This window comes from Aristolochia californica, unplaced genomic scaffold (genome assembly GCF_029961685.1).
Source record: "Aristolochia californica isolate CCGP_79_NKW_82.1479 unplaced genomic scaffold, dmAriCali1.0.hap1 SCAF_8, whole genome shotgun sequence".
In the NCBI taxonomy this organism is placed as follows: domain Eukaryota; kingdom Viridiplantae; phylum Streptophyta; class Magnoliopsida; order Piperales; family Aristolochiaceae; genus Aristolochia; species Aristolochia californica.
The window spans coordinates 1,550,993-1,567,920 of record NW_027182279.1 but is presented as its reverse complement, the minus strand read 5'-3'; the positions used below and the strand labels follow the sequence as shown (position 1 = coordinate 1,567,920).

The following is a 16,928-nucleotide window of genomic DNA, read 5'->3' as shown; positions in this document are numbered from 1 at the left end:
TTGTTCACAATGAATGATTTCGTCTAATTCATGAAGGGATCTTCAGATGAATTTATTGATACCAATATCCAACTTGCTCTTGCAGTTGTTCGAAAGCTCAATGAGATGTGGGGAACCAGAGCTTATACTATAAGTCTAAAATAGCAATTTTTTTATCTTGCCGCCTTTATCCATCATCCTTGTCCCTCACTCCCAATACAATCTGAAGGAAGTGTGGTGTCAAAACACAGGGCTTCTCAGTTGTTCAAATGGTATGAATTTTGTGAAAATTATATATTCCTTTCATTTGTTTGAGAATGCGGTTCTTTTCATTTTATGGTCTCCTTGCCATCAGGTGGGTGGAGACTGAAGATGCATCTAAGGATTTTTCATTCTAGGCTATTCTGCTTGTTGAATCCTAATTTTGTGAGCCTACTTTCTTGTAAAGGTTGGTGCTCCTGCTTTCAGGTTGATAGTACAACCATTGGTTCCTTGGATGATATTACCAGGGACCAGTCATCTCATTCTTCAGATCTATAAGGAACACCTTAGATTTTGATTTTCCAGATGAAGATGATGAAGGTTGGCTCTTTGATAAGTATTCAGCACTACTTATATGCTCCTAGTTTTTAAATCTGACTGCTTTTGTTTTCTCTCACAAACTTATCTTGCAAGAACCACCATTGAAGATGTTGAGCAAGAGGTGTCTCCTGCACGGAGTTGTGCAGCATTCCGCTGAAGTGAAGTTGTCAATCCAAGGGCAGCTTCCAAGCAGTCTCATGACTGTTATTCACATTAGTTCAACAATTTTATCTACTGTGTTAACCTTAGAACTATTACTTCATTCTTTTTGTTTTTAGGGTGATTTTTTTAAAAGTTTTTGAATGATATGATGATGATTGTGCGACAAGCATAAACTCCATTGTTGTTGATGACAGAGTAATCCTTCCCATGACAAAGTTAAAAGCTTACCATTGCGTTTATTATCACAAGTTTTTGGCTCATTCACGATGGTTCCTGTTACCTTCCGACATGATCAATCAAGGGAAATATTTAATTAATAAGCCACTAGAATCACAACCCAATTCTTTGGTAGAAGCTTCAATCAGATTACATGAAAATTTATGAAACAAGTTTAACAATCAATATTCGACAGAATGGAATTACACAACCATGACAATGAAGGATGACAAAGTTACAAATCCAAGAACTCCGAAGGATTGATAATGAATGATGGTAAACAAGAAATCTTACAATCCTGAGCAGGTTGAATCTCTGTTTTTGAGGGTCAAAGACCAAAGAGAAACCCGAGTGGTTTACAGATGAAGAACCACCATTGATTTTGTCATGCATGAAGAAGCATCCAATTCATGAGCAAGGTGCTTTCTTGAGATCCATGCCCACTTCATCTCCGATGGTTTGGAGATGTCACACACAGTGAGAAAGTCTAAAACTTGACCAAACACTTTGAACATCTCCATTCCATATACCTTTCCTTTGTCTGCCACAAATGCAGCATTCCAGTCCATTGGAGCGTCTGGATGCCTGGAGACCTCAGCCCAAGTGTGCTGTGCAAGATCCAACTCCCACAACTTTCTCACAGCCTTCTCTCTTCTATTGAACTGACCATCTCTCTCACACCACGAGACACAGAGCAAGAATAGCCGATCACTGCAAGAAACTAGTTTTGGATGGTATTCATGAAGTCGAGGAGGTAAATGAGCCGTCTGAATTAAAACCCAGTGACCTTGTTCGATGTCATAAGCTGCAAGCTTGCTCATTTCAGAATAAACATAAAATCTCCCCTTACAAACAACACCTGAAGAAACTACCCCAAGATCTCCTGGTAATCTGGTTATCTCCAGCCATTTGTTTGACAGTGGATCGTAGATTTCTCCAGTATCTAAAGGCTCATCCCATAATCCTTGACCACCAACAGTAATCAGAATGAACCTCTTACAATCTTTCCTGTCTAAATGATCAGTTTCTTGTTCCACGAGCTTAAAAGATTTTCTGAAGGATTCCACTGGAAACTCATTTTCAGTGGAGGGCTCCCTAAGCTGCCTTCTGAGGGAGAACCTGTGAGGATCCTCGTAAACATCAGATACCCCACGGATCCGTGACCTTGAAAGGCGCACATCCTGCCAATTCTGTCGATTTTGAAAGAATATACTACTAGAACTAACTTCAAACACTCCCAGAATGGGCACTGATCTAGCTGATTTCATTGGAGCAACCTTTCGCCAAGAACCAGTTATAGGGCTGTATACCATAACACTTTTGTGCGTCTTGGAGGAGCTCTTATCAAGTCTGCCAAAGTTACGCAAGCTACTGCAACCACCCACGACATAGATGTCATTTCCAACACTTGAAACAGAGAAAGAAAACCGACCCTGCAGCATATCAGCTCTAATTCTATGCCAATGACCAAAACAAACATCAAAAGCATGAATTTGTCCACTGCAGAACCCAGCCTTTACTGCACCAAACACAAACAAACATGGACTCTGATAACAACCTCTGGCTCTCGTCTCCATAAAATGAGCGCTGGTAGTCAAGGCCCTCCATTTCCGGCAGACAAGGCGGGCATTCATAAGAGAGGTAAATGGAAGTCTAGCCAAACACATTTCTAACACATCATCAGGGAGGAAACATGGGGACAAATCACTAGTGTGGGCCAGCTCAGCCCCTTTCCCCTTTCTGCTGCTCCTTCTCCACAGCCTCCCTGCCATATTGTGTGAAAAGCAGTCTACCCTGGCCTCTTCGATCCCCAAAACTGAAATTGCACGATATGCCATGCTTTCTTCTCCGGCACTTGACTTCCTCCTATTATCATTCCCATCAACTAAGTCCTGCATTGTGTCAGCACCAACTTTACAACCACCACCTGACCCATAGAAACAGAGACACCCCGAAGAAGAGAGGCTCCTATGACTTCCATCTTCTTCTTCATTATCAACCGTCTTATTCTTCTTCTTGAATTTCTGGCTCACACTTCTGGCGAGCTTTTTTGACACACTCAATGCTTTGAAGTCCCGTGGAACTGAAGACGATTCTCCCGTCACTCTCTCTCTAGTGATTCCAATTTCCATTGCAGTAGGCGAATCGGTGCGAAGCAGAGCTCTTTTACCAGTGCTGCCCGACCTCTTCAAAGTACTTACAGACATATTCAGACGTGGAATATCCTAAACCCCAAACCCTATTATCAATAACATCAAATCCAGCAACAGGCAAAGTTATTAAGTATTGTCGATACGGCCAATCGAGCTGTGAAGAATAGTGGGAATTCAACACCACAGTCGCGCAAAAAGATAACGACAGAAAAAACGTAAATTCCCTGATAGGAAAAAACGTTAATTCCTCCCCGCCATTCTGACTTCTGAACCTCAAAAGATCGAAAAGAGCAAATTAATTTTCAAATATTCGCCAGATACCATCAAATGTACATTGCCACAAAATCCACAGCCACAAGCAGCAGCCCTCGGGGGGAAATAAAAAAAGAAAACTCAAGAATCCATAGTTCTAATTCCAGATAATCCACACATTGCGCGGGCTACCAGATCTGAACCGTCAAACAGTCAAAGACGAAAATAAAACCCAGATACGTCAAACCGAAAACAAGAAATATCAAGGAACGGAAATCCTAGTAAATTTCGGTACGAGGCCTTGCCCTTTTTACAGCTCTCGTTTCCCCGTTAAACATGATCCACGAGCTAACAAAACCGGCACAGTAAAGAGCTGATTTCAGGCGGAAATCAGGGAGAAATGAGAGGAAGACCGTTTGACTGTCACTGCAGAAGCTAAATATTAAGCAGGTCTTACAGAAGTTGCAAGTGCATACCCAGTGCTGGAGGTGATTCCCTGGAGCTGTCTGTGAGCGGAGGAACGAGAAAGACGGAAAGAGAAAAGCTGTCTTACCATTTGCTTTCGCTTTTATTATCGCAACTTTACGCGCTTTAATGGGAAGGGACCCAAATTCTGAGTAGACACTGAGGTGTCCTTTTCCGAGGTCTGGCTTTTCCAGCGGCGCCAGTTACCCAGAAGCCAGAGATGAGAGAAGGTAGAAAGCGAGAAACGAGCAGTTTTTTTAGGTATCTCTGTAACTCTTGTGTTATTCTATTTTAAACAGAGAAGTTGCCGGAAAATAAATTTTAAATAAGGAAAATGAATTATTAATATATTTTAACGAGTATTTAAATATTTTAAATTCGAGCAAGAGCCAAAAATTATTACGAGCCCAATAATTTTAACCCTGATCTTCTTAAAACTTTTCAAAAATTCATGGGTCGAGTTTGAGCTCCATTATATATTTAAAAAAATTTTAAAAATTTTGTTAAATAAATCATATATAAAATTATATATATATATATATATATATATATATATATATTTTATATAAAATTGGATACAACTTTTACATAAAATTGGACATAAGGGTAACATCGAATCCAGATAAGTCTGAACCTTACTTACATTCGGGCCAAACTTGATTTAAAAATTTTAAACTTGAGTTAAGTTACTTAAAAGAGTCTGTTCACATTTCCTCATGTAACGCCCGATATCTAGGTCGTAGCGCTCTACTGAACGGCACGTAACGACAGATAAAGAGTAAAGTCGGGTCTGATATTTTAGAGAAATTTCTGGTTTCGTATCATATCGGATTGTTCTTAACCTCATACTGATATGGGCAGCCCGAGATGGGATCTGCTGAGCCCATCACCTGAGCGACAGAGAAAAAGGCCCCCAAAGTGTGGCCCATTTGAACTGTCAATGTGATTGGAATTGGGCCTTCTCTTGTGTCAACCTAGTTGAAGATCCGAGATCGGTGTCCCTCTAAAGTCTTAAACCCTTCTCTCGTCTTCACAACACCTCTGCTCACGTCCCCTCCTCCCATGGCTTCCATCCTCGCGAAAAAGCAGAAAAAATATACGCTGAAAGAACTCAAAACTTTAGGCCACCAGCTACTTTCTTCCAGGTCGTACGTTAACAATATCCCGCTTCTTCTCACGTTCCTATCTCCCTCTTCGCCGCTCGAACATGCCCTGGAGTCTCTAGTCTCCCTTCAGGCCTTCTTCATTCCTCTCATGCCCGAGCTCCCTCCTTCCTCGTTGAAGTCTCAAGTCAATGCCAACGATGTCGCGAAAGAGGATCCGGATATGGTGTATAAGATTTGGCTGCGGTCGAAGTTCGACCAGTTCGTGAACTTGTTAATCGAGATTGTTATCTCGCCCCAATCGGATGATGCTTTGAAAGTAAGGACCGGGGAGAAAATACTTGCTTTAATGGTTTACTTTTTATTTGTTTGAGACATTTGAAAAAGTATTTCTTTCGGAATGTTGTTAGGATGTTGCTTTGGATGCGGTTATGGAATTTGTGAAGCTGGGGAAAGGGGGAGTATTTCAAACAGCTATTTATTACAAACTTCTTCGTAATGCTGTAAGTTAAATTCTATATAGGCATTTCTCTTTGTTGTGAGCATTTTGCTGCGAAGGAAGTTCTGGCGTTTGTCATAAATATTGCTTGTCATAAATATATACTTTGTATGTGTTTGCTCTTTCAGATTTTTAGACATGTGACGTTGTAGACCATGATGTCTGTCTTCTAATCGCAGGTCTATTCGACAGCTTCAATTGATTTTCTATTGGAAATCCTACAATCAAAATTTTTCAAGTATATAGACGTTCGGTATGCTCTTTTCTCTTTTTTTTGGTATCCTTGTATTTCTAATTTTATCAAAGTGGTTATATTGACTGAGCGTGACAGAATGTCTAAGTATATATATCCTACATAGTAATGTTTTAGGCTTGGCGATTGATATTGTGGTCACTGTATGTTTTGCTTCCAATAACTTGCACAACCCTTTGATTGTCTCAATCTAATTGCCTCCATATTGTAAATTTAGGTTGTGGATGCACTGCTGATTGCTCCTCTTGCTACTGTAAAACACGGTTATATTGGTTACTGTCAAGAACTTAAAGTAACTTTTAATTTGGTAATTGCATGGCATGTTGTTTTCACATCTAATGCATACCAGCTGCGTTGGCTTCATCTTGGGTTTGAATGATTGATAAGAACCCTATATCAATCTATACGCACAGCTATCCTATCTTTTCTCCTACAAAATAAGAAACCTAAATAAAGTTTTTGATATTTTCAGTTTCCAAGCAAACATTTTTTTTTAAATGTTCATCCTAGTTTCGGAAGAAAAGTTTTTGTTAACTATAGTGATATCTCTTGTTTTTTGTTCTCCTAAAGCTTGTAAAGGGGCAAAGCCAGCAATTGCAGAGATGAGTCTACATAGGCTACCATATCTCCATGTTTCCAATGTTTGTCATTCAGTTATACATACTTGATGCCTTCCATTTCAATGAAAATAATAAGAATAATAACAAAAAAAATATAGTTGATGCCTTAAAACAGGTGGATTAGCTTTAATACCTTTCTCTTTTGGTGCAGTTATTTTACTTATGTTAGTCTGGAAAAGCTTATCAGGAATTTAGGTCCAGCAACAGGTTCTGGTAAGTCTTTCTAGTTACTTTTCGAGCTTCTTGGAGGGGGGATGTATGCCATTAGAAAACCTTTTGCTGTAAAAGTACTCTTTCTTTTGCTTTTTATTATCTTGACTACACACATGCCATGAGTTATTTTCCTAAGTTTTTTTCCAGTTATGACTTACCTACCAGGTTCCTTGGTTTATCATATCTTGTAGGCAAGCGGCATATGAGGTCAGATGATAGTAATTCGCAAATTTCTGAAGCCAGGTAAATTCATTTGAGGCAATGCAGGCAACATATCCTTTGATACTATACAATGCAGTAACAATTGATGCCATTTCATTTTATTTTTTTTAAAGCTTTCAGTTTGATAGTTCCTCAATAAGACTTATCTAAGCAACCAATTTTTCCCAAAAAGGTCCTTATTTGCGCCCCCACCCCCTATTGTTTATATTTTTCTTCTGGACATGTTTACCTTGAAGCTGCTCGTAGAGTTGTAGAGCTTTTCTCTGTTGACCTATATTTTTTTTTCTTTGTTTTGAAACAGCGAAGAGGTTTCCATTCGCAAGCTGTATGATATTTTATCACAAATTCCTTCTTCTGTAGAACAAGATCAGAATTTGAATGATGAGATGTGGAGCCAATTAGGTTAGTGCCCTGATTATTGGTATTATTACTGAATTATGTGATAGTATTTATATTTACCAAGTTTTCTGTTCTCTTTCATCTGTTTTTTTAATCTTCTTTTGTTTTGAACTCTCATTTTCATTGTCTTCGTTCTGTTAATCGGACATTTTGAGGTCCTTCTACATCTTTTAGAGGTTTTAACCATTTTTCTGTCCATGTTTACCGTCACTTCTGTCATCTGGTAATGTTTCTATATATCTTTGACTTTGTCTCGGAATAAGAAAGTTAACCATGTCCTTGAGTTAACAGGTCAGTGCCCTGTGGCTTCCCTTTTTACCCTGCCCTGGTTGTGTTCCGCTTCTCCCAATTATTCTGAGATTGGCTACATGAATCATTTTCTTCCACATTGATTATGTATCTGCAACAGGGCAGCACAAGATTGGCTTCCCCTTGTTTGTTGATACACTGCTACTGATGTGATGTGTCAGGTGAAGTAGGCAAGGACCAGCTTTACCTAAGAATGGGCTTCGATTCATGTTGTGAGGTTTGAAAAAGGCTGCAGGCTGGCAACCTAATACCCTCCTCTTACTTGCTCTGGGAATTGGTAGTTAACTAGCAGAATTAGCCAAGTTACCTCTTACCTCCGTGTAACTTCTTGGCTATCAATCCTTGAAAAAAATCGTGTTGTTGGAGTATTAATCTTTTCCAATTGGCAGAGACATGTAATACGTACTCTGTTTGTGCTTATGTTAGCTTGTGGTTTGTTTTTACACGCAAGAGAGATTTCATTAAGAGAGAGAGGGTACAAGCACTTCAACTAACATAAGAGTGTGCCATCACTGATTATACGGAAGAAGTCAAATTGCAGAAGAATGGGAAAATCATCTTCTAAACTGAAGATTCTGTAGTAATTAAGTCGACTTGTGTTATACCATCTTTGGCAAGGGACTCGGCTACCTTGTTCAATGAGTGGAATATGGAGGCTGAGCAAAGTCAAAAATCTTCCCCAAAATATGGAGGAGTCTACATCGTGGCTCAATATTCTTTCCATACCAATTGATAACTGCACTAGAGTCACCTTCAATACAAAGAGGGAGGTCGAGTCTGCTAGCATTGATACAGAGATGGTGAAGAAGAGCTCTGGCCTCTGCATCAATGGAGTTAGTGAAACCAAGGCAGCCAGAGTAGGATAGATAGTTTTGCTCGAGAGTCACAAACAAGGCCCCCAAATGCTGTAGGCCTGGGGTAGACTATGGAACACCTGATTTTGCAAGTGTTTGCTTAAGCAATTTTTCCAGTTGACTGAGCTTCCTAACTTTGTTCATTGCGCTCTTGAATATAGGGATTTCTACCAGAAGTTCTGATCTAGAATTGTCCATGGAGGATGTCAACGGTGGTCGACAGGAATCAAAGAATATAAAAGATGTGAGCTCATTCATTATCTTCAACTTTGTGCCAAATTTGGATTTGTAACAGTTTTGAATTGGCTTTGATGGAATTGTAAATTGAAGTGGACTATATTTCATTTATTAAAAGTTTAATTTTTTCTTCTCTTATTTTAAAATATTGAACATTTTCATGGTGTTTACATGTGAGGGTACTGTTGCATCTTTCTGACGTTTTGGTTTGTTTTTCTTCAGATTCAATTGACATCACTAATCACCAAAAGGATGAAATTGAAGTTCTCTAAAGCTTGGATGTCTTTTCTTAAGTTGCCACTTCCACTTGATGTTTACAAAGAGGTGCTCATCCATGGCAGATATTTTCTGATCCTGCCATTTCTTAATTTTGTTCCTGTTATCTTTCTCCACATCTACTTGGGACTTTCAATGTAGAATAGTAATGTGGGGAGAGCTCAAATGACTCAGGAATTTTCTGTTATGGATTTATTAACTTGTTGAATCAGATGTATTTAGTTGCAGCAAACTACTGCTTTATGATAGTGAACATGCCTTCTGTAGATTGTAGCTGTTTCTTCCTTTTATCTTGTGGTCTACAGTATAGTAATCTTTTGAAATTTCTTTTGCTTTCATATCAGAAAAGTACAATCTGGTAAGCTTCAGTGATTACTAAATATTGTATCATAACATAATTGTATGACCTTTATTTGGTTATATTATGCAGGTTCTTGCTAATCTCTATCAGATGGTCATTCCTGGCATGACAAACCCTGTCATACTAAGGTTAACACACTGCAGTTTTTTATTTTTTAAAGTTTTGTTCTTTTAGCTTTTAGATATGGATTTTTTAAATTGGTTTGATAACTTGCAGTGACTTTTTAACAAGATCGTATGACATTGGTGGTGTTATAAGTGTCATGGCCCTTAGTGGCCTTTTCATTCTCATGACACAACATGGACTCGAGTATCCGAATTTCTATGAAAAGCTTTATGCTTTATTAATTCCTACTATTTTTATGGCCAAACACCGAGCAAAATTTTTTGAGGCAAGTTCTCTCTCTCTCTCTCTCTCTTTCTCTCTCTCTCATTCAAATTTATGTGGCAACATCTTGCCCTTTTGCAGCTTCTGGATTCATGTTTGAAGTCTACACTTCTTCCTGCATACATGGCAGCTGCATTTGCTAAAAAGCTTAGCAGACTATCACTAGCAGTCCCCCCATCTGGTTCATTGATAATAATTGCTATCATCCACAATCTTCTTAGAAGACATCCTTCAATCAACTGTCTGGTTCATCAGGTTGGCTCTTGTTGTAAACCTTCGAGAAACTTAGCTATTAAAGAATCAAACTTATTAACATTTTTGTAATCGTCTGTAATGGTAATTGTTACATGTGCAGCTACCTGCTGAGGAAGCAAATGGGGTTCCTTCAACAGGTGGAGATGAATCTGTGAAGAACTCAGTGGAAGGGGGATCTGCTGCTAGGTCAGATATGTTAACAGGAAAAAAAGGCGTTGATCTATTCAAAAGCGAGGAGAGTGATCCCATGAAATCTGATGCAATGAGTAACGCCCTCTGGTTCAACTGTTATTTTTCTAAATTCTCATACTCTATTCATACCAGCACTCATTCTTGTGTGTTCTCAAACCCATCTTGTCGTAACAGGAATATTTTAGGACGCTTGTAACAAACTGTTTTTGGATCCAATGACATTCGACATTTCCGTAACAGCTTTTTTTGCCACAGGGAGTTCATTGTGGGAAGTAGACACTCTCCGACATCATTACTGCCCGGCTGTTTCCAGGTAACTCAAAATTAATCTTACTTGTTTGTCTTGTGTTATATATTGCATTTCATATGCCTTTTCTGGTTTCACCTTTGTGTCAGATTTGTTGCATCACTTGAGACGGATCTGACAGTAAGACAGAAAACCTCTGAGATGAACGTAAAGGATTTCAGTTCTGGCTCATATGCAACTATATTTAAGTCAGAGGTATTTCTTATTTCTGATCATCAATTTGTTATTGCTACTTCAAAACATATTCGTTGAAGTTCATCAATATGGTTCAAAAGTCTCCATTCAAAATAAATAAATAAATAATATATGTTCTTGGATTTAAGTCTCACTGGTGTCTAAAGTCCTCAGTAGTGTGTATCACCAACATTTGAAGAATTTATAAGAGAATTTTTTTTCACTAACAAAAATACTAAAGGATCATTGTTAGGAATAAGCAAATTGGGTCAGAGCAGAGCCTAACAGCATTAAAGTGCAGAAAATTCAACCATTTCTAAGCAGTGCTGTATGTCATTCATAATGGGCAGCAATGCTTTTAGGAATAAGCAGATTGAACTATTCAGAAGCCATTCTAACAGCTTAAAGTTGCAGATCGGTCGACGTGTAAAACAGGTACCGCTTGCATTCTACAAGGCAACCCCAACCTCTCTGTTTTCAGAGGCTGATTTTCCTGGTTGGACATTTGGTTCTCAAAAAGGTAATGAAGAGGAGGCTAGATGTGAGGAAAACGGAAATGTAAACAGTGGTATGGAAGATGGTCAGAAATTCACAAAGAGGCAAAGAACTGAATGCTCTTGACCGCGGCATCTAGTCCATCGTTTTGTTGCTAAATTGTGATGCAAATTTTGTTTTTTCTTTTTAAATATGTACTTTTATCGTTCAATCAATGCATAAAATATCTTGTCAATGCTTTAATTCATAATTTGAGTTACCATTCTGGGCAGTTTTACTTAATTGTATGATAAATTTATTGATGAAAATGATGCACTCAAGAACTCAAAAAACATTTAAAATGGATTCTAAGGCAGTCATTCAGATTATTAGATGTCGTAAAGTTACAGGGGAAATCTCTGGTCAGTGTCAAAGCTCCTAGGAAATTGTTAGAAATGTTTCATTGTTGAGATAAATTTACAAGATTAGATGCAGACTGCAGCAGGATTGAACATCTGCGCTCGTTACAATTGTGATGGGTGCTCAGGCAACCGTAGGAGGACTGGTTCCAAATGAACCCAATTTAAACTCACCAAATTGGTGGAAGGTTAAATAAATTCTATTGACTATGTACGTAATTGAAAAGGGTACGAAGAGATAATTGAAATTGACACAGATAGAAATGGTGGAAAAAGACAGCAGTACAACAGAACTACGCACTGATGCAACATGATAAGCAAGGATTTGTGTAGGGTAATAATGATGATGGTTTCCCTTTAACTTTCACTCGGATAGCTTTAGGTCATTTCAACTGAAAAGATAAACCCAAACCTGTCTGAAAGCTGGATGTGAGTCATGTTCCCAGCAAAAAGTTATTCAAATTTTATGAGATTTATAAAACCTGTCTGAAACCTGAATGTGTGTATAAAAGCCTTTCTTTTCATTTTCCTTTCTTAATTCTTTAGTTGCTGCATTCCTTCTATTCTTTACTCTGTTTTTCTCATAATGCTGCTGTAGTTCCTCAAACTTTCCCAACAGTCCCCACCTTCAGAGAAGTCCTGTACTTCCAATTGATGGAACCCACCCAGTCAATACTTCCCACCAGTTATCTGCATCAATAATTCAACCATCTACTAGCAATGACAAGGAGGTTCTTTGAATAATGGGCCAAATCACTCATCAACTACCAGATTCTTCACCAGCAGCAGAGGTGAGAAATTATCCATATTGATACACCAGAAATGGATAAGACTAAATCTAGAACAGAAGAAAGATGCTGCCTCAGTGTATCTTTATTGTTAAGGGAAGACCAATAGAGCTACGAAAAGAGGAAAGAACTTAACCAAAGATTCATTAATAAAAATAAATTACTCACTCTGATGTACATGATTTGAAGAAAACCCTCAAACCAAAAAAATCAACCCATCCTACAATTTTATTGCCCTCAGCAACCAACATATCCGTACTCCCACCAAATTTATTTTACACAGCCAATAATTTCCTGATACCAAAACCCTTTGTCGTCTATTGTTCCAATACCTCTTTAAGAAAATTCAACCCTTCTAGTGATATGCTTCTCCTTATGCGTGCTTTAGGAATCTCAATTCGATGAGGAGGGTCCGGGGAAAAACATATTACGATAACTGTCAAGTTGTCACATGTGTTTCTCTTGAGTGCCTCCCTCACTAGTACACGGGAGCATCTCTCAGGATCATTGTGAAGCATGAGCTCTTTTCTCACAGTTGTGACTGCACACTGACTGCTCATCACATCCCATAAGCCATCACAACCCATGATGAGGAATTCATCTTCCTCTGTGAGAACGGTTTCCTGCAGCTCAGGTTCTGCACTTAAAGGGCAAGCAGAGCCTTTAGGGCCCTTCATATGCCAATCTCCTAGGGCTCGTGCCACTGATAGCTGACCATTTAGATAACCATCATAGATTACACCACCCAGTTTCTCGATTCGCAGTTTCTCAGAGCTAGAATTAGGTTTGTGGTCCTTAGAGAGTTCGACAGCTCTACCTCTTTTACCTAATACAGCTCGGCAATCACCAGCATTTGCAACAAGCATGGTCCTGTATCATGAATAGAAAACGCTTGCACATGAATGCTTCTAATAAAATTGATATGGAAAAATACTAAAGCACAACAGGGGAGGAAAAAAAAAAGGCAAGGTGAAAGCCAAATGCACAATTAGCTGACTAGTCATGGGTCAGGGTAAAGAAATCTTAAGAGGTTAATTTCTCTATAATGAAAACGTAAGAAGTAGCTATTTGAAAATCATGGTGAGAAATAATTATGGCAGTACCTATTTTTACCCCTCTAAAACAACTTGCATTTACAGAAATACAAGGAACACCTTTTAGAATTCATCTCCCACACCAGCTTGATTTCCAGTTATCACCATTTCAGTCCCCAAGGTCTAGAAACAAGCTACGCAAACACTAATATAAAAAGTATTGTTGACAACCACAAAAAAAAGTGTATGCCCGGCGTTCCTGGCTTAAGCAGTTTGTTAGTAACATTGCTAGTGATACACCAATGTCCTCTGACCAACTCATGGAACTTTATTCCAAGAGAATCAAGCGCAAGAAAAAACAGGTCACATTCATAAAAATTGTTACGAGTAGATCCACACCTTCCAAAAATGAGGGCAGTCAATGCTGTGGTGCCAGATGAGTTGTCTAGAGAATGAGTATCAGCAAAAGCATGGTCTGCTTTGACAAATGCACTCTTAATGGCCTTGTCCATGCAATTGGGAAAGTAAGGATCCTGAATTATAAATTTCAAAATATTCTTCTGAATAAAAGATGCTGCATCTATACCACCATGGCCATCAAATACCTGTAAACCTAAAACAAAATTAGCACTTGCATGGTCCCAAGTCAACTTTGACACAATTGGTCCCAATAAAAAAGGAATTCTCAATGGCAAACTTCATACAGTTTCCAAATGGCAAACAATGACAAGAAACTGAAGCACACAGTTACCAGACTACAATCTGTCAAGTATAGTGGGACAATTAACATAGTGAAATTTCTTGATTTAACTAGATATTATATTATATTATTCATAGCAATGTGTATAAGACCATGAAATCTGAGTGGCAGTGATCATAGTCAGTTACAAACCCCGTAGAAAGCTCCAGGTGATGGAAATTCTGCCGTTTCTCCTAGATGTTCTGGTAAATTATCTATACAGATGTGTTCATCTTCCATATACTGTTTTGGCCCAATCTCTGAACAACTACCAGAACGAAAAATAGGTAAAAATCCTGACTGCACATCGGACGGTGACCTTGCACCTAATCTTATATCCAAGTCCTATCAAAGAAACAACAAAAAGATGAATAAATTATGATGGTTCTAAACACCAGAAGGGATGTAAATTAAGTTATAAATTAAGATGTATTAAATAAAATAAACAGTTAAGGGTAACAAAAGTAATAAAGAACAATTCAAGGAAAAAGATTCCGCAAAAAGAAAATTGAAAATAAAAGACTCACCAAATTGGTTGCAGATCTTAATTGGTTGACACTCAATGAATGACGCATAATCGATAGGTGCCGTGGTGGCTTCCCCATACTCATCTGCTTCATGCTGCCATCAATCTCAGAAATTTCTTTATCTAGGGAAGAACCATTACTATTGTTCTTTTTGTATCCACTGTCCAACACTGTAAAAGGAGGTGAGAAATCTGCTCCTGCAGCCATTTTCCTTTCCAAAACACAAATTTGCTATTTCCCAAATTAAACAAAGTTTCAGTCAACCCTTCAGAGAGAGAACCTCTTTCAGACCGTTCTTCAACCAATCCCAGTTAAGCTTTTGAAATAAAAGAGATCCAAGGATAAATTGAACTGGATAGCTAACAAACAACAGAATCTTCCTTCATATGCCCTTTAAATGCTGATCAATAGTCATTACACAATCTATTTATTATGATCAACTCAGCACCTCACAACTCTGCATCAAATGCTCATTGATCCTCATTCAGTCAATTCATTTATCGTCCAGAACACAGAAATCTCAACATAACAACACTCAGATCTCTTTCATTTCCATAAAGCAATCTCCCTTGTCTCACTGAAAACGAAAATCAATGTCCTTCACAAACGAAAAACTAAAGAGATCGACCACTTACTCATAGACAACAGACATCCTTGCGTCCATATCGACCCACTAACTCTCCACATACTTATCTTCTTTTCTTTGTCCTAATAACCAACGATCTCGCCAAACTATCAAGTTCGAAACTGCTACTCTTCGTCAAAACCCAGCACCTTCGTTACAAAAAACCCAAACAAACCATCAACAAGATATATCTAATTCCCTCTTTATTCTTAGGACGGAACACAAATTTGAACCCACGAAATTGCAACACTTTGCAGAATTGAAAAACGAATAAGAAGCAAGGCACCCACGAATCGAACTCAAAACACAATCTGAACCTACTCTTCACGGACTATCACAGAAACCCTCCAACAAACTTACAGTTCGCAACCAAAAACCAGATAAGAAAAAAAAAAACGAAATTCCCAAATCTGCCCAATGCAGCCTAATCACAAACAATCAAACAAAAAGAAGAGATAAAAAGACAGCGAATTTCAACAGATCAAATGCAATCCCAAAAAAACATATCCTTTCCTTCTCTGTTCCCGAAAGAAAAAAAAAAACGAGAAAATTTCGCTTCCAAAAAAGACCACAGCATTGGAGAAATGGACGGAGAGAGAAACGGGAGACAACTGACTCAAGCTCTTATACTGCCCATCGGCAACCGGCGATTCCAGGTTCTTCGGTCTCTGGACCCCTCGCCTCGTAGCTGTCGGAGAAGGTGATACTCGATGAACACGCGTCAATGCGTCAATGGCAGTTCAACGGGTTGACCGGAAACTTCGGCGGACATGTCCTGACCGTTGGATCTTTGATCTGAGAAGTCAGACGGCCGATCGTCAAGGAGGTCTGTCGCTTAGGCTTGTGAGAGTAACGGCAGTTCGACGACGGAGGAACTATGGGTGAAATGGCGGATCCTGTCCGGTAGTGGATCGAAAACAACCGTTTTACCAGTTGTTTTGTGGAATGACGTATATGCCCAAGGAGGTATTGAAAATTGACATCTATTCTTGGAGGGTTTGGTTACTTGGATTATCCAAATGAATATCTGTGAGGTGTAACATTATGTTACTAATTTTCATGGGAGAGACTCCCCTATGTGACAGTTTGAGATGTTTCATCATATATGGCCTAGACCAAAGATGTATCAGGTGTTACATTATGTTACTTATTTTCAAGGGTGAGACTCACTCATGTGACAATTCAAGATGTTCAATCATATGTGGCCTAGACCGAAGATGTGCAAATGTAACATTATGTTACTTAGTTTCATAGGTGAGACTCACTCATGTGACAATTCAAGATGTTCGATCGTATGTGGCCTAAACCAAAGATGTGTCAAGTGTAACATTATGTTACTTAGTTTCATAGGTGAGAATTTCTTATGTGGCCTAGAGTAGTTGTTTGAACAGAGTTTATAAAACATAACTATTGTTGAATCTTTAAAACAAGACAATCAATAGCCATAAAAAAATTGTTATTGATGTGTCAAGTGTAACATTATGTTACTTAGTTTCATAGGTGAGACTCACTCATGTGACAATTCAAGATGTTCGATTCGTATGTGACCTAAACCAAAGATATGTCAAGTGTAACATTATGTTAGTTTCATAGGTGAGAACAAGTAATCAGCCATACACTAGTTTCATAGGTGAGAACAAGTAATCAGCCATACACTTGTGTGCTATTTCAAGGTATATAAACAATGGAAGGTAGAAGGCAGATAGTTCAAGAGCAATCTGAAATAACATAACAAGAATTTGTTTCGTGAAGTGCCAGAACCAGATTTGCTAAAACAGAAGAAATGTCTGTAAAATAGAGCAGTCCTGGTCGTTCATTCAAGTGTTTCTGGAAAAGAGCATTCGATTGGTAA

General features: G+C 38.5%; 3 protein-coding genes across 3 annotated transcripts; 1 reads left to right on the top strand and 2 right to left on the bottom strand.

The window, feature by feature from the left end:
• Positions 1 to 1,051: 1,051 nt before the first annotated feature.
• LOC137938928 (F-box/kelch-repeat protein At5g42350-like) lies at positions 1,052 to 3,873 on the bottom strand. Its single transcript, XM_068784043.1, has 2 exons — positions 3,821 to 3,873; positions 1,052 to 3,358 (listed from the first exon to the last, which is right to left on the bottom strand). The coding sequence occupies exon 2, from the start codon at positions 3,144 to 3,146 to the stop codon at positions 1,296 to 1,298; it is 1,851 nt and encodes a 616-aa protein (XP_068640144.1). The 5' UTR covers positions 3,147 to 3,358; positions 3,821 to 3,873; the 3' UTR covers positions 1,052 to 1,295.
• A 960-nt stretch (positions 3,874 to 4,833) lies between these two features.
• Positions 4,834 to 11,227, top strand: LOC137938661 (protein NUCLEOLAR COMPLEX ASSOCIATED 4). Its single transcript, XM_068783642.1, has 15 exons — positions 4,834 to 5,231; positions 5,323 to 5,415; positions 5,591 to 5,664; positions 6,436 to 6,497; positions 6,689 to 6,740; positions 7,021 to 7,121; positions 8,443 to 8,525; positions 8,741 to 8,842; positions 9,225 to 9,283; positions 9,372 to 9,546; positions 9,624 to 9,797; positions 9,898 to 10,063; positions 10,245 to 10,302; positions 10,386 to 10,491; positions 10,885 to 11,227. The coding sequence occupies exons 1-15, from the start codon at positions 4,872 to 4,874 to the stop codon at positions 11,089 to 11,091; spliced, it is 1,872 nt and encodes a 623-aa protein (XP_068639743.1). The 5' UTR covers positions 4,834 to 4,871; the 3' UTR covers positions 11,092 to 11,227.
• A 1,057-nt stretch (positions 11,228 to 12,284) lies between these two features.
• On the bottom strand, positions 12,285 to 15,656 carry LOC137938663 (probable protein phosphatase 2C 27). The gene is made up of 4 exons (XM_068783643.1): positions 14,452 to 15,656; positions 14,078 to 14,269; positions 13,585 to 13,790; positions 12,285 to 13,021 (listed from the first exon to the last, which is right to left on the bottom strand). Exons 1-4 carry the CDS (start codon positions 14,656 to 14,658, stop codon positions 12,469 to 12,471), a joined length of 1,158 nt encoding a protein of 385 aa, XP_068639744.1. The 5' UTR covers positions 14,659 to 15,656; the 3' UTR covers positions 12,285 to 12,468.
• Positions 15,657 to 16,928: the final 1,272 nt, after the last annotated feature.

Excerpts from the sequence above, each read along its gene's own strand:
- LOC137938928 (XM_068784043.1), bottom strand. The coding sequence starts at position 3,146 with ATGTCTGTAAGTACTTTGAAGAGGTCGGGCAGCACTGGTAAAAGAGCT.
- LOC137938661 (XM_068783642.1), top strand. The coding sequence starts at position 4,872 with ATGGCTTCCATCCTCGCGAAAAAGCAGAAAAAATATACGCTGAAAGAA. Across the intron at positions 7,122-8,442 it reads TGAGATGTGGAGCCAATTAG|GGATTTCTACCAGAAGTTCT; the intron begins GTTAGTGCCCTG and ends TCTTGAATATAG. Across the intron at positions 8,843-9,224 it reads CACTTGATGTTTACAAAGAG|GTTCTTGCTAATCTCTATCA; the intron begins GTGCTCATCCAT and ends TATATTATGCAG.
- LOC137938663 (XM_068783643.1), bottom strand. The coding sequence starts at position 14,658 with ATGGCTGCAGGAGCAGATTTCTCACCTCCTTTTACAGTGTTGGACAGT. Across the intron at positions 14,270-14,451 it reads TAAGATCTGCAACCAATTTG|GACTTGGATATAAGATTAGG; the intron begins GTGAGTCTTTTA and ends TTTCTTTGATAG. Across the intron at positions 13,791-14,077 it reads CACCTGGAGCTTTCTACGGG|GTATTTGATGGCCATGGTGG; the intron begins GTTTGTAACTGA and ends TTAGGTTTACAG.